At 45.2% G+C, this 13,525-nt stretch overlaps 1 protein-coding gene across 15 annotated transcripts in view; it reads right to left on the bottom strand.

The window, feature by feature from the left end:
• GRB10 (growth factor receptor bound protein 10) overlaps window positions 1-13,525 on the bottom strand; it is a 204,259-nt gene that overhangs the window by 19,316 nt on the left and 171,418 nt on the right. For all 15 annotated transcript variants that reach the window (XM_055293144.2, XM_055293137.1, XM_055293145.2 and 12 more), the window contains 5 exons: window positions 10,446-10,561; window positions 9,349-9,417; window positions 7,508-7,645; window positions 6,108-6,218; window positions 4,107-4,205 (listed from right to left, as the gene is read on the bottom strand). In XM_055293144.2, the coding sequence (XP_055149119.1) occupies window positions 4,107-4,205; window positions 6,108-6,218; window positions 7,508-7,645; window positions 9,349-9,417; window positions 10,446-10,561 (533 nt within the window). The remainder of the gene's footprint in view (window positions 1-4,106; window positions 4,206-6,107; window positions 6,219-7,507; window positions 7,646-9,348; window positions 9,418-10,445; window positions 10,562-13,525) is intronic.

Below are 13,525 nucleotides of genomic sequence, written 5' to 3'. Positions count from 1 at the left end.
GGTAACCAGGAGAAAATAGTAAATGTACATATAAGTATTGGGTTAATAGAGGGAAAAACATAAATATACTTAATAAATCTAAAAAATTAAGAGAAAAGGAATACAGGAGAGGTGGGACAACCTGGAAAAAACTGCAAATGACAGGTTCAAATACAAATATGATTATCACACTAAATAATACAATTAAATCACAGTAAATATTTTGGTTAAAAGATAAAGATTATCAAAGTAAAATAGTTATGTTGTGTTTATAAGAGATACTCCTTAAACATAAGGACCCAGAAAGGTAGAAAAAAGATGGTCCAAGAAAAACTATGTAATGAAGCAAAGCTGAGGTAAAAACCATTAAACAAATGAATATGTGCCAGATTAGACTCTGGAGCAAGCAGCATTGCTAGAGATAATAAAACATATTTCATAATGTCTTAGAATTGACATACCAGGAAGATACAAATATTCTCAATTTTGGGCACCTACATACACATTTTATTTTATTCACATGTTTGCATGTATATATTTACATATATGGGTTTGTGTAGGCAGAAAAGATTAAATGGTAATAAATAATTGTTGCAAAGTTTTAATGCTGCGTTCATTGCCTTTTCAATGTCAGGTCATGTAAAACCAAAGCAATCAGTACTAGGGACTCTTGCGTGGATGAGGCAAGACCTCCCTCTTGGGGATGAATTTCTACAGTAGATTAAGAGACTTCTAGAAGACAGAGGGAGGAGGAAAGATGGTAATAAATAATTGTTGCAAAGTTTTAATGCTATTCACACAGCTCCTATAGCATCCAAGAAATTACCTAACAATGTAACAGGAAGAAATGAGACAAAAGATTATCTGCTGGCGCTATCTACTAAGAGCATCTTTCTGAAAAGCTAAGTAAAGCCATGCCAGCTTTCTCCTACGTAGACCCAAGTTATAAGATTTATTTATGTTTTTCAAGAAAGTGTATCTGTGTAGGTAAAGATGTAATATGGCCCTAGGTTAATTCAAAATAACAACCCAGCTCTGCCTTTCCACAGTTGATATGAAGATGTTGTTTGTAGTAGATGGTAAAAGGGCCCTGTCAGCTTCAGCCCTCAGACCCTCTTATCCTCTAAAAGGGGATCCAGCATCCTCCTCTGTGTCCTCCTCTGGAGGCAGGCAGAGCACACACATGGAATGCCTTGTTTTAGAATGAATGTCAACATGGAGACCCTGGAGTCATAAAGAGTTACCTCCCCATTGTCCCTAACTCTATCCAGGTTATCATTTCTGTATAGTGGGTGATGAATCAGTGCCGACAACGATGAAATGGCGTTTCGATTGCATTACAATCCTATGGCTATTTGGGGCAGAAACACATCACTCGCACTCCACTTGAGACTGGCCCCGAGGCCGTCACTGCCACCTTCCTGTCAGGTCTGGCTCCCTAAGAATAGTACCTAAGACATATCCTTAATGACTCTAGAATCTGTGTATCACTGGATGCAAAGTGCTTCCCTGCAAAGTGGCTGGGACAATAGGAATGCATTCAGAACTGACTGCAGCTTCCAGGTGGCTCTAGGGAGGGCAGCAAAGCGTGGTAGTGAGGAAAGGGGTTCTGGGGCCAGAATGTCAGGGCTCTGACCCTGCTCTGACACATCGCGGCAGCCACAGCTTGGGCCTCAGTTTTGTCATCCACAAAATGAGGATGGTAATATGCATGCCACTGAGCTGTCACAAACCGTAAAGTGATAAAGAATGCCTGGCCCATAGCAAATGTTCAAAAAAATCTTAATATTGTGTAACACATCATTGTTAACACTGACAACAATAAAGGCAGTTCGTTTTGCATTAGTCACTCTGCCCACATCCTTTCCTGTGGCTCGTTATGTTAGCGCAACAAAGGAGAGACACCCAAGAAACAGTGGTTAAGAACCTGCTACTTGGATTTATTATATATTACCCAAAGTAATAGAATTCATAGCTTCTTGGAGTATACTAGCACTTTCCTTTTTCATTTCCTTTTTTTTTTTGCCTTTTCCAAAACAGGTGATTCATTTGCAGATTAAAATTTCAACCATATACAGACAGCTTTAAAAGATCACCCCTGGCTGCTGCTCCTATCTGCACAGCTGCCTCTCCCATCTCCTCTCCCTACTAAGCAACCTCTTTCTTCTCTCCTGCAGCTCACACAATGTTCATGAGCATACTATCAAATACAAATATTCCAATTTTTCCTGTTCCCTTCACACAAATGGAGCATTCTCTCTATATACTGTTCTGTACTTTGCTTTTTAATTGTTAGTAATTTTTCCACAACAGGACACAAAGAGCAATCTCATTCCTTCTGGAGGTCCATGCAGAATACTGCCCTCGATGGATATTATGTCACCTACGTGACCAGTTCCCACTGATGACCCTTACACTGAAAACCGGCTTACACAGGAGTGGTCTATGATCTATGATGTATTAACAGGGACATTTCCTCTTCCATTATGAATTTGTAAAGTTTTGATTTCCATAATTGTTTTTTTTATGAGTGAAGACATAAAATAAGGTTCTGGGAGAGAGATACAGGAAGCCAATCTGTGGAACTTTTGGTTTGGGCCCCAGCCTCCTATAAAAATGGCACTAGGATGTATCCTTAATGTCTCTGGAATCTGTGGATTACTAGGTGCAAAGTGCTACCTGCCAAGTGGACAGGACAACAGGACTACATTCAGAATTGGATCTGCAGCACCTCCAGGAAAGTTTTGAGCTATACTTCCTTCGGCTCCTCCATCTCCTTAATTGACTTCACCTTGAGTCTCTGGACCAGCTAAAAGGCCACTACCGTTCAATGAAGACTGGGAGTTTTTGTAAAGAAATCCCTAGACCATTGTATCCATCGGCTCCAGTTGACTAAACGAACATCTCCTATGGAGACCCCTGGACTTTAGCCAAGCTCACCTGGGCCAGCTAACTTACAACTCACAAGGACTCTGTAGACTTAATTCCAGACATGTGGGATATGGTATATGTGCACAGGAACACTGTGGGAAATCCAAAGTGATTACAGTAAACAGCCGTATGAAATCACTCTGGCAATTGGCATGAAATTGCTGTCAAGAGCATTACTCTATATGCAGTTCCACGTGATAAATTTCCTTTAGAACTTACAGTAAGGAGGTACTGTCTCTGCTGAGGAGCTTCAGTGAGCTGTATAATTCATCATGTTTACTTCATGGCCCTGGCTTTTTGGGAACCTGAGAGTTGGTTCAGTCGTGAAAATAATTAACACCTCACGTACTATTTCCTTTCTCCCTGGTCCTGATTTTTCAAATCCTATTCTTCTAATCTAGTGGTCTCGACCAGGGGCAATTCCCCATCCTCTGGCTTCATGGCACATCTGGCAACATTTAGAGACATTTTTGGTTGTCTCAACTGGCCGGGCGTGCGACTGGCATCTAGCAGGCAGAGACCAGGTATGCCACACAGCTAAGTGGCCTGCAATGCTTGGATGTCCCCCAGACCCCCAACAAATTATTATTCTACCCAAAATGTCAGTAGTACTGAGTCTGCAAAACCTAGCTCTACCCTGTTTAATATTAGGCCCTCTGTTAAAAGCTCCTGAGATCTTGTTTAGAAAGATGCTTAACTCAAATAAAAGAGAAAACCTAGGCCGGGCGCGGTGGCTCACGCTTGTAATCCCAGCACTTTGGGAGGCCGAGGTGGGTGGATCACGAGGTCAGGAGATCGAGACCACGGTGAAACCCCGTCTCTACTAAAAATACAAAAAAATTAGCCGGGCGTGGTGGCGGGCGCCTGTAGTCCCAGCTACTGGGAGAGGCTGAGCCAGGAGAATGGCGTGAACCCCGGAGGCGGAGCTTGCAGTGAGCCGAGATTGCGCCACTGCACTCCAGCCTGGGCGACAGAGTGAGACTCCGTCTCAAAAAAAAAAAAAAAAAAAAAAAGAGAAAATCTAAAAAAGAAAAAGAAAAGAAAGAAAGATGCTTAACTACATTTGATAAATAAAATATCGTGACAGAACAGTGGAAAAGTTACGAGCATTTTCCTGCCAGAATAGACATCAAGTCCAGAGGCCAATTTTCCACGAAGAGATGTGCACTCAACACAAACTGCAAGATGTCACATACCTTGAGGAGTCTGAACGCTGTCATCCAGCACGTCCTGGTTTGCTCGTCCTCTGCACAGAGCAACCTCAGCTCTTTAGTTTCATTCCTGACTTTGTTTGGCTACAGGAGGTAAAAGAAAGTCCTGTTAGTATTACACAGGGAGTCAGAAACAGCTTCTGTCAAGGCAGGGCTGCATCTGACACAAACCAGAGACAACCAGCTGGAGATCCCCCTAGCAAGGAGCACAGCAGATGCACACACACCTGTGTGTTAAGCGGTCATTCATCCACCTTCCTGACAAGCCTTTATTAAGTGCCTACCATGGACTGGCCCCAGGTTGTGTACCACTTAGCTGAATAATAAGCCATCCTTCGGGAACTTCAGAGGAGAGAGAAAAACAAACTAGCACAAGACAACATAACGTGGTAAGCACAATAGGACAAAGAGGAAGAGGCATCTAACTGTTGAGGGACTGGATTCTATGGGAGGAGAATCTGCCTTCTGACTTACAGGAGGAGAGATCTTAAAGTTGCCCCCAGGCCACTGACAGGAGGGGTTGCTGCAGGGCTTAGCCAAGAGGGGCAACCCCTGAGCAGCTCAGGGATTCTGACGTTTGAGCAGCCCCAAGATCAGACCCCAAGTAGAAGGTCCAGAGAGGGAAACTGATGTTGGCTCTGGAGAAGGAGACAGAAGGGAAGTAGGCACCCCAAGGCAGGTGCAGGCACCATGTGGAGAAGACAGGTGCCCCTCCAGAGGCAGGGCCCTTTGGTGAGGGAGGAGAATTGTTGCAGGGGCAAACTGAGCTGCATCTCCAGAAGAACCCCCGACCTCAGACTCAAGAAACAATGCTGGACACGCCCCAGCTCTCCCTCCCAAGAACCTAGAGGGGTTGAGGGACAGGTGTGACTACCCTGCGCTCGGCTGGTGCTATGAGAGAAGCAGAGACTGCGTCTGCAGAGACAGGCAAGCATGGCTGGTGTGGGCTGGTGGGAAGGGAGAGTGCCAGCTGCTGCTCATACCTCCAGCCCCGCCTGAGGCTGCCTTGGGCCTCTAGCTGGTGTGAATTAGACGCCTATTACTTACAACCGAAAGAGTATTCCCTGAGCAAGGTATGAGGTGATATTTTGGAAAGAAATTTTCCTCTAAGGAGGGGCTCCCCGTGTTGTGTGTTCTCAGGATGTGGCTTGGGCTATGGCTCATAAGTCAGCCTATAGGGCAAACTCCAAGCACAACTATTCACTGGCTACTGGATGTGGGCAATGTGGCCAGCTTCCTATCCTACATGAAGATTAAGATAATGGATGTAAAACCGTTAGTGGAACATCTCATGCATAGTAAGCATTCAGTAAATGTCATCTACCATTATGATTATTAATACCACCACAACCTCATCAGGGGAAGAGGAGTGGGCTCTGCCTATAGGTGTGTGCACATGTGTATGTGTGTCTATGTACGTGTGTATAATGTATGTGTATGCACACAGGTGTATGTCTCTACATGTATGTATGCATGTGTGGGTATGTGCATGTAGATGTGTGTGCACGCATGTGTGTGCATGCCAGCACACACATGCATGCAGAGGGTGGGCAGCATTGTGTCTATTCCTGTCTGACTATCCCCACAGCCACAGGCCCACACAGAAGCCATCAGCTCACTCAGTACCACGCAGGCAACCCGGGTGACAGGCCAGGGGTCCCCTCCCTTGCCCTGCCTCCCCTTCCAGCTACCAGTACTGGGCTACAGCCACAGCCCACCCTTTGAAGCCAAAAGCCACCCTCCCTAAAACACTGAGCCCACTGGCCACATTATCCATCCCTGTCTGCTTGTCCTTGAGCTTCTGAGCTACTCAAAGACTGATAGCAGCAAGTATACAATAAATGTTTTTACAGGAATGGATAAATCCAGTGTGAAACTATGTTTCTGTTGAAGACAAAAGAAGCAACAATCAAGTGCTGGGCAAGAGAAGTCAGTTTCCGGTGGGCTGCTGAGCATGTGCGCCGTCTGTGGACAGCTTGTGGGTACCTTTATGCAGAGCCCGTGGTCTGTAGGGGCGTTGTACTGCTTCCTGCCGGCGATCAGGGAGAAGATGTTGCTGTCCTCCAGGTCGGCCAGCAGCTGCAGGTGTCTGGGTTCCTGTGACAACACTGGCCAGGTTAAAGTCTCAGGCACAGCAAAGAGCAAATGTGTTCACCTCTGGTAGACAGAGGGCAGTCTCTGCACACTTACAAGCACTTTGCCCGACGACACTTTACATATCACATATGATGTGTAATAAGTGCTAAACTAAAACCAAATCCACCCAGTCTCACCCAAAACACCCACTTCCCCAGTTCTCAGACACACAAGGCTGTTGGAATGTATTTGATACTTCTGCCAAATCAAAGCCCCATGACCAGATATTCAAGCTAAAAAGCAGGAGAAAATCTATAACCCAAAGGTCAGAGTTAAGAGCACAGGGCCTGTCTGCCTTTGGTTTGTTGTGAGTCCAGAGTCCAACCGTACCTTGGGTTTTCCCACTGGTAGCTTGCTTGTCCCACCCTCTCCTCCTCAACTCTCCAGCCCAGCTCTGTTTCCTGCTCTAGGAAATACCCTCCTGGCTTCAGCATACACGAGGACGGTGAGCGGGCCACACAGCAGAGCTGGGAGGTCAGGAAGCTACCATGCCCTGTGTCAGTTCAAAGCCCCTCTCTGCAGACGCCCCTTCCCTCTGGCCCATGTGTCAGCAGCTGCTGACTTCCCAGAGCCGGCCTGATGCTCAACACCTGTGCCGGGGTCCCGCCAGCTCCCTTTCCCCTCTGCTGGCCAGAGCAAAAGAGACCGCAGCCCTCAGATGGTAAGTGCTCAGCCAGGTATTGGGTGGACAAGGCTCTTGCCACAGGGTGTATGTGGACAGCACAAGAAGAGAGCAGATGAGTGTACATGGGAGTGAAGGAGCCTCCGGCCTAAGCTCTCTTTTGAGGGCCTGCAGCTGTTTTCCATCTCCCACCTTCTTCTCACTGGGGATACATGCAAGCCTGCAGTTTATTTCATAAAATATCTATGATACATAAAGTTACACTGGCATTAGGGTGGCAATAGTCTATCAAACATCTTTATAGCTAGCTTAAATCCCAACTTATGAGAACTAGGCCAGTCTCTGAAGTGATGGGGCAGCCAGGGGGGTCTGCTCCCAACCCATAGTGGGGGTGGGGCTGGGCAGGTGCGGTTCTTAGGCCTGTATTATTTATCACCTAGTTTCTGAGCGAGACCAGGAAATCTGTGACTCCAAGTTCAGCTGTTGCACAATTAGCGTATTAAGAAGTTGTCCTGAGCTTGGAGGAGTCTAAGGTGCATTTAAAAATGAAGCCCAGGTTCACTCTGAGGACCTGAGGGTAGTGACTGGGGCAGAATTAGGGCTGGTGGTGGTAGGTTTTAAAGCTCACCTTTGAAGTTCCCTTGGTGGAGCAATAAAGGCCAGATCTCCGCAAACACACATACAGCTTTTTCCATGATTTCTTTCCCAGCTCTTTCACATGCAAAAACCCTTGAATTTCAGGACAACTACTGGAGTTCAGAAAATTCTGTTGAAGAACAAATTTTAAAAATCACATAATGCTAATCTAAAATAATTAAAGCAGACATGTTATTAGCATAGCTGACATTTTCTGAATTATTAAAAGACTCCTTTTTTGATCAAAATTTCCAAAGTCTTGAAATCCCATCTCAATTGGTGTTGCGTAGAACATAATTCGTATTTAAACATATTCAAGCAAATGGACCTAACACTGGTGATAACACGAGTCATGAATTTCCCTGTAAGATAGTGCACTGAAGGATCCAGTCTGATATCAGACTGAGGGCAAGAGCAAGTGCCACGACCCAGTGATTGGGACTCTGGGGACTGAGAGTGAGTATGTAGTGGCCACTTTTACCCAGGCACCCCTCCAGTCAAGGGTCACATAAAAGATGTCATCTGTCCGCAAGTGATGCACCCAGGCACAGGACATCCTGGTGATGTCCCCCTGTTCCAGCTAACTCTTCCCACAGGCAGCCTTAAGAATAAAGGCTTTATCAAAAAAAAACAAAAAAAAAACAAAACAAGAACCTTATGCTTTTCATCAAAGGGAAGACAGGCCAAGGGCAAGGTCATGGAGCGAAGTTGGGGAGGTGACGCTGGCAGGTCCTGCTACTAGACTGGGAGGGGACAAAGCTCTTTTCCCCCAGGTGGGAAAGGCACGTCGGACAGAGACCTGGTGCACCTGAGTCAGTCCTTCTTGAGTCTCAAGAGATCACTGCACATCTTCACAAAGCACATGGATCCTCTCAAAGTCAAGGCAATTAAAACAGAATCTGCCATTTCAATGTTCACTGTGTATAGGTGGTAACTTAGTGCTGACACCTCTCGCCAGAACAGACACGTACTATGGTCAGAAAGGCTTCTGAAGACACCACCAGAACAGAGCTCTGAAGCTCTTATCTTTTAGATGCTGAAACAAATTTGGTGATAACAACGTAGAAAAAGAAGGGCTTATAAGGAGAATTCTGTAGGAACTAAATTTTAGTAGTTTCTCTTATATGTAATGTCACCTGGATCTTGTTGGTGGCCTTAGGAAATGGTTTATTCTCTCACTTTTAACATGTACACAGGCACATTTTTAGGGTGTAGCTGTAACATTCCCATTCCCCACTCCCAGCTTCCCTGGAGGAGTGTGTGTGAGAGCTGGGCACAGAGGCCCTAGTGGCTCCCTCCACTGGAAGAGGAGGTGGGGAGAGACCAGGTTTTCTTAGAACAGACTTTATGAATCAGGACAATTAAAGCAGGTTTCTTTATTTGTAATACATGGCAAGTTACTTTTAAAAGTCTGTTGTGGTAACCCAATTATCTTTTACTATAGACTCTGTGCTTCTGCAGAGATTTCCAAGCAGCTGGGCGGTGGTCTGACCTGGGACCCCTGCTCAGAAAGGAGCTGGGGAGCCCTGAGACTGGGGTTTCTCCATGCACCCCCTGGCCCACACTCAGCAGTGGCATCACTGGACTCTTCTAAGTCAGAGCAAGGGCATCCTGTGTGTAAGTGCCTGTTTGGCTTAGAAGGAACCCAGCTACACACAGATTTTCCAAGTCAACTTTTAATTTCTGTTTACTCTAACCACCCCCCACAAGAGCCAAGGTTATAAATGATGAAAGATGCAATCTCTTCAGGTTTTTTACAATGCTGCCATTTAGTTCCAAGAGGATTTCTATTCAGAAAGTCTATTTCAGCAGAGCTCTATTTTGGCCCAGTACCTGCAAAAGCTGGGTTTGACTGCCATTTGACTGCTGGCACCAAGTAACCATCTGTTCTGGGAAGAAATTCTAAGAAAACGGGAAAAAAAATATGTAAAAGGTTAGCTTCAAAGTGAGGGAAGGTATGTCATATAGATATGTCAATTTTAAAACTATTCCTACCAGTATAATTATGTACACCTGTATTTAAAATGGCAGTCCTTTTTATTCTCCTATCACACACAAGAAACACCTCCTTCAAAAGGTTGTATTTCATTTCCTGAAATGCTGGGTACAAGTATGGAATACCAACTATGTTTACCAAGGGATTCATGTCTCACAGCATGCTCCATGGCAGTGAGCGATGCCAGCATCCCAGCCCAGTGGCACAAGTGCACAGCGTGAGATAAAAAATTCCTGAAACTAAAAGGTGGGCCCAGTCATGAGAAAAGTCTTTTCTGCTGCATTCCCCAAAAACAGTCTTCAAATTTCTTACTTTGGAATAAAAAAGCAGCTAAATTATCAGAGTCAGAAATGGCCCTGGGTCTTCTCCCCAGGTGATGCAGCTCTGCCCCATGACTCAGGATGACAGCGAGTGCCCCAGGAGCTGGGAGGTGCCCTCCCTATCCTGGCCTCTCACAGGACAAGTGCCTCGCCCAAAGAAAGAAAAGAGAGATCAAGGTGATGAGCTCAAGACACCAACCAATCGCACTGATTTCTCTAGTAATTCTTCCACGTATGATCACAAAATACATTTGCTATTTGCAGAGAATAATGAGTTTTTCTTCTGCTAAGTGTTTGATCAGTTTAACTGAGAACTTTCAAAATAACAGAAAACACCCAGCCTCTCCCAGCTCCTGTCTTAGAGACTAACCCCCTTTACACTGTGTCTATTTGAAGAAGGAGACCTCTACCTTCGGCCAGTCCCAGGCACATTTAGTGAAGCACGAGACTGGGTTTCAAGCAAGGATTGCTTCATTAAACTACAACTCTGATTCTCAAACCCATATGCTACACCATGCCTCTCAGTCACTTCCTAATCTGATACTATGAAACCCAAGTATAAACTTCAAGATTTCAAGAGTCCCAAACCCCAAACCCGAAGAGGTAAGACTCACCATGGGGTTTTTAAAGAACTCGTATTTTGCGTAGTTCTTCCTGAATAGAAATTTACTCTCACTGGCCATGGTACTCTCCACCTGGACCACCAGCTCATGGTCTTCCAAGCACCTCTCTGCAGGGGCAAAGCATCACGTGTGAGATGCAACAGGTGGGAAATTCATGGTAGCTTTACAACCAAATGGAAGATTTGTTCAACTGTCTATTCTTCTTTAAACATTATGAATAAAGATGAGGTCAGGAAGGAAACTAAATTTAAATCTCTCTTTAAGGCACTACCAAATGCATAAGAGGTCTTAAGATACACAGCATGAAGAATTCAGGTCAATACTTATTTTTATATACTTCTTTTGAATTTGGCATCAACCAGATGTTAAGGAATGAGCCCATAAGACTCTTAGCAAATATTTTGCCCTTAAATTAAGAAATTTCAACTCTTGTAAAGAAAAGACTATAACAAGTGAGAAAATATTCAAAGACAAAGGAGAAAGAACTTGAAAGAGGTGGAGGAGGGGGATGACCAAGAAGACGCAGAGATGGAAGGAGATGGAAGCTTTTTGATGACATCAAACTTGGTTGCCAGAAAAGATGGTGCTGTGTACCGTGGGAGGTGCCGTGATGCACAGAGACTGTACGTACATACTCATCTTTCACACTGAAGCCTGCACGCACCACATCACGGAATAGTTCTTGTCAACTGAATTACATGTGAAGGCAGGGAAGAAAACACTCCAGCCTCCAGCACCCGCTGTGGACACGTACACACGCACACATGCATGTACGCACACGCCTCCTTCACAGGATCTTACATAGCAGCACTGTCCCCCGGAAAGGGAAAAGTCACTTCCTTCACTGTGTGAACACAGTGGTTCCAAGTGGAGCGGGAAGAACTCAGCATACTCTAGAACAGCGTGTGCCCGGAGAGGCTGCACTGCTCCCTTTCATGGCTGTTACATCCCTTCCCAGGCACCTCCTCAGAAACTGTCACAGGAAGGTGGTGGCCACGGGAAACTAACCCTATTAAATCACGGAATAAACAAGATAAACAAATGTACAGCAGGGTCAAAGTGTGAACTGATGCCAAAATGGTACAGATTAACATGGTATGGAATTGACACCAGGGCAGTTCTGTTATCCTAAGACCCTACTCTCCTCTCCTGCAGCCAGACTGGAATCTTGAGGAAAGTTTCATCTTGGAAGGAAGGAATGAAGTTAAAGGCAAAAGTGATTTCTGAGTCAAAGTGATCTCAGAATGCAGAAAAGACTTTCCGTCTATAAAGAACAACTGTCGCCATGGGTACTCATCTCAGATGGGCCCCAAGTGGCATGCAGAAGCAAATTCTGGAGCTGATTCATGCTCGGTCCCGGTTTTGACATTACAAGGAAAGGATTCCTTGGTAAAAACACATTTAAAGCCAGAGTTTGTGAAGGAAAGGAATTTTCTCCCCATGGCTGCCAGAAAGCTCAGACTTGGCACCACCAGCAAGTGTGGAGCAGTTCCCATTTGTCCCTGTCTGGGAGGGAATGCTGCTAGCAACATGTGAACCAATACATGGCCCTCATGTCTCCCCATGATAGAAAAAGAGAGAAACCATGAACATGCAACAAAAACTGTTAGGTTTGCTTTCCAAAAAGAGGTTCATTCATTGAAAATGGATTTTCCAGAAAGAAAACAAATCAATGACTTCTGTTGAATTGTTTATTCAGAAAAAAATCTCTTTCTGCAGTTACAGAAAAAAACAAAAACTCAAAATCAAAACCAACAATCTAATAACCTGTTGATGGTTGATTTACAGAACTAAAAATTTTTATCAGGCAAAATAAGAAGAAATAAAAACGGGAAGTGACAGCTACCTAAATGAGGAGGATATGTCTGTTTCCAAAGCAAAGGGCATTTTGTCTCCAAAGAACCCCGAGGAGAGCCAAAGAGGATGCCTGGGGCAGCCACCAGCCCCAAAGGAGGTGGCCAAACCCACGCAGGCGCCCATACTTGCGGACAATACTTTCCTGTCTCCCTGCGCCTCCCCTGGAAAGATCATGGGAAAGTTGCACACGGCAGTGTAAACACAGGGGGATGTGTCCCTGGTGGTCAGATCCAGGTGGACAGGTGAGGGCTTGGTGCCCTGGCAAAGGGGGGCCCAGGAACTCGGGATAACCGGTAGGCTGCGAAACTGACTGTGTATCCTGAAAGGAGTGTGCTTTTCTGACGCTGGTGACTCCAGAGGGCGCTTACCATCCCTAGAGGTGGGTCCCAAGACAAACAAAACATCAACTCCCTTTTCGTCACTCACAGCAGGTCAGTGCACACAACGTGACAGGTGACCCCTTTCTCAGAGATCCAGAGCTGTGCAGCCTCCGGATGCAACTAAGTGCCCCTGGCACAAATGCTCCAGGCACCAGTGTTCCAGTCGACTGTTGACTGCACAACATCTGTTCAAAGATCTTCCCTCCAGTTTTAATTTTCTCCGTGATTTAAAGATATGTATTTTCAAGTGACCTTGCATGATTATAAACAATCACATCACTATCTATAAACTGCATATGATTGCAATGGCCCTAAGTTAAATGGGAACACTACTTTTCAAGATAATATTCCAAAAGTAATTTCAAGAAATGGAAAAGGCAAAAATTCCTTGAAGTACATTTGTATTTTTCAAATTTCTGAAACTAATGCTGGCATTACTCTACTCCTCAAGAAAAAAATATTTAAATATCAAGACAACCAAAAAAGAGAATCTTACTTCCTCGCCTTAACCCTCGCAGCTAAAGTGTGACTCCTTGGCAGAAACCTGCGCTGCCACTTGGCAGTGGAGGGGCCATGGCAGAGCTGGTGCACGGAGGCTGTGCACCCCACTGTCTCGGCCTCACATCGAGCTGCGGCCCTTGGGCCACTCCCTGCCCATCATTCCTCAGCACAGCCCACCCAAGGGAGAGAAAAGAGCTGTCAGCAAGCTTTGGGCTTTCCCAAGCTAAGAAACTGTCAACAGAGTAATCAAGAGAGATAGCCCTGACGTGTAGATAAGGCCGTAAGTGGACTTCTATTTATAAATTTTAGTAGGGGAAAGGATATCTTTTGTTG

Source organism: Symphalangus syndactylus, chromosome 9 (assembly GCF_028878055.3).
Source record: "Symphalangus syndactylus isolate Jambi chromosome 9, NHGRI_mSymSyn1-v2.1_pri, whole genome shotgun sequence".
In the NCBI taxonomy this organism is placed as follows: domain Eukaryota; kingdom Metazoa; phylum Chordata; class Mammalia; order Primates; family Hylobatidae; genus Symphalangus; species Symphalangus syndactylus.
This window is presented reverse-complemented; position numbering and strand designations above follow the sequence as displayed.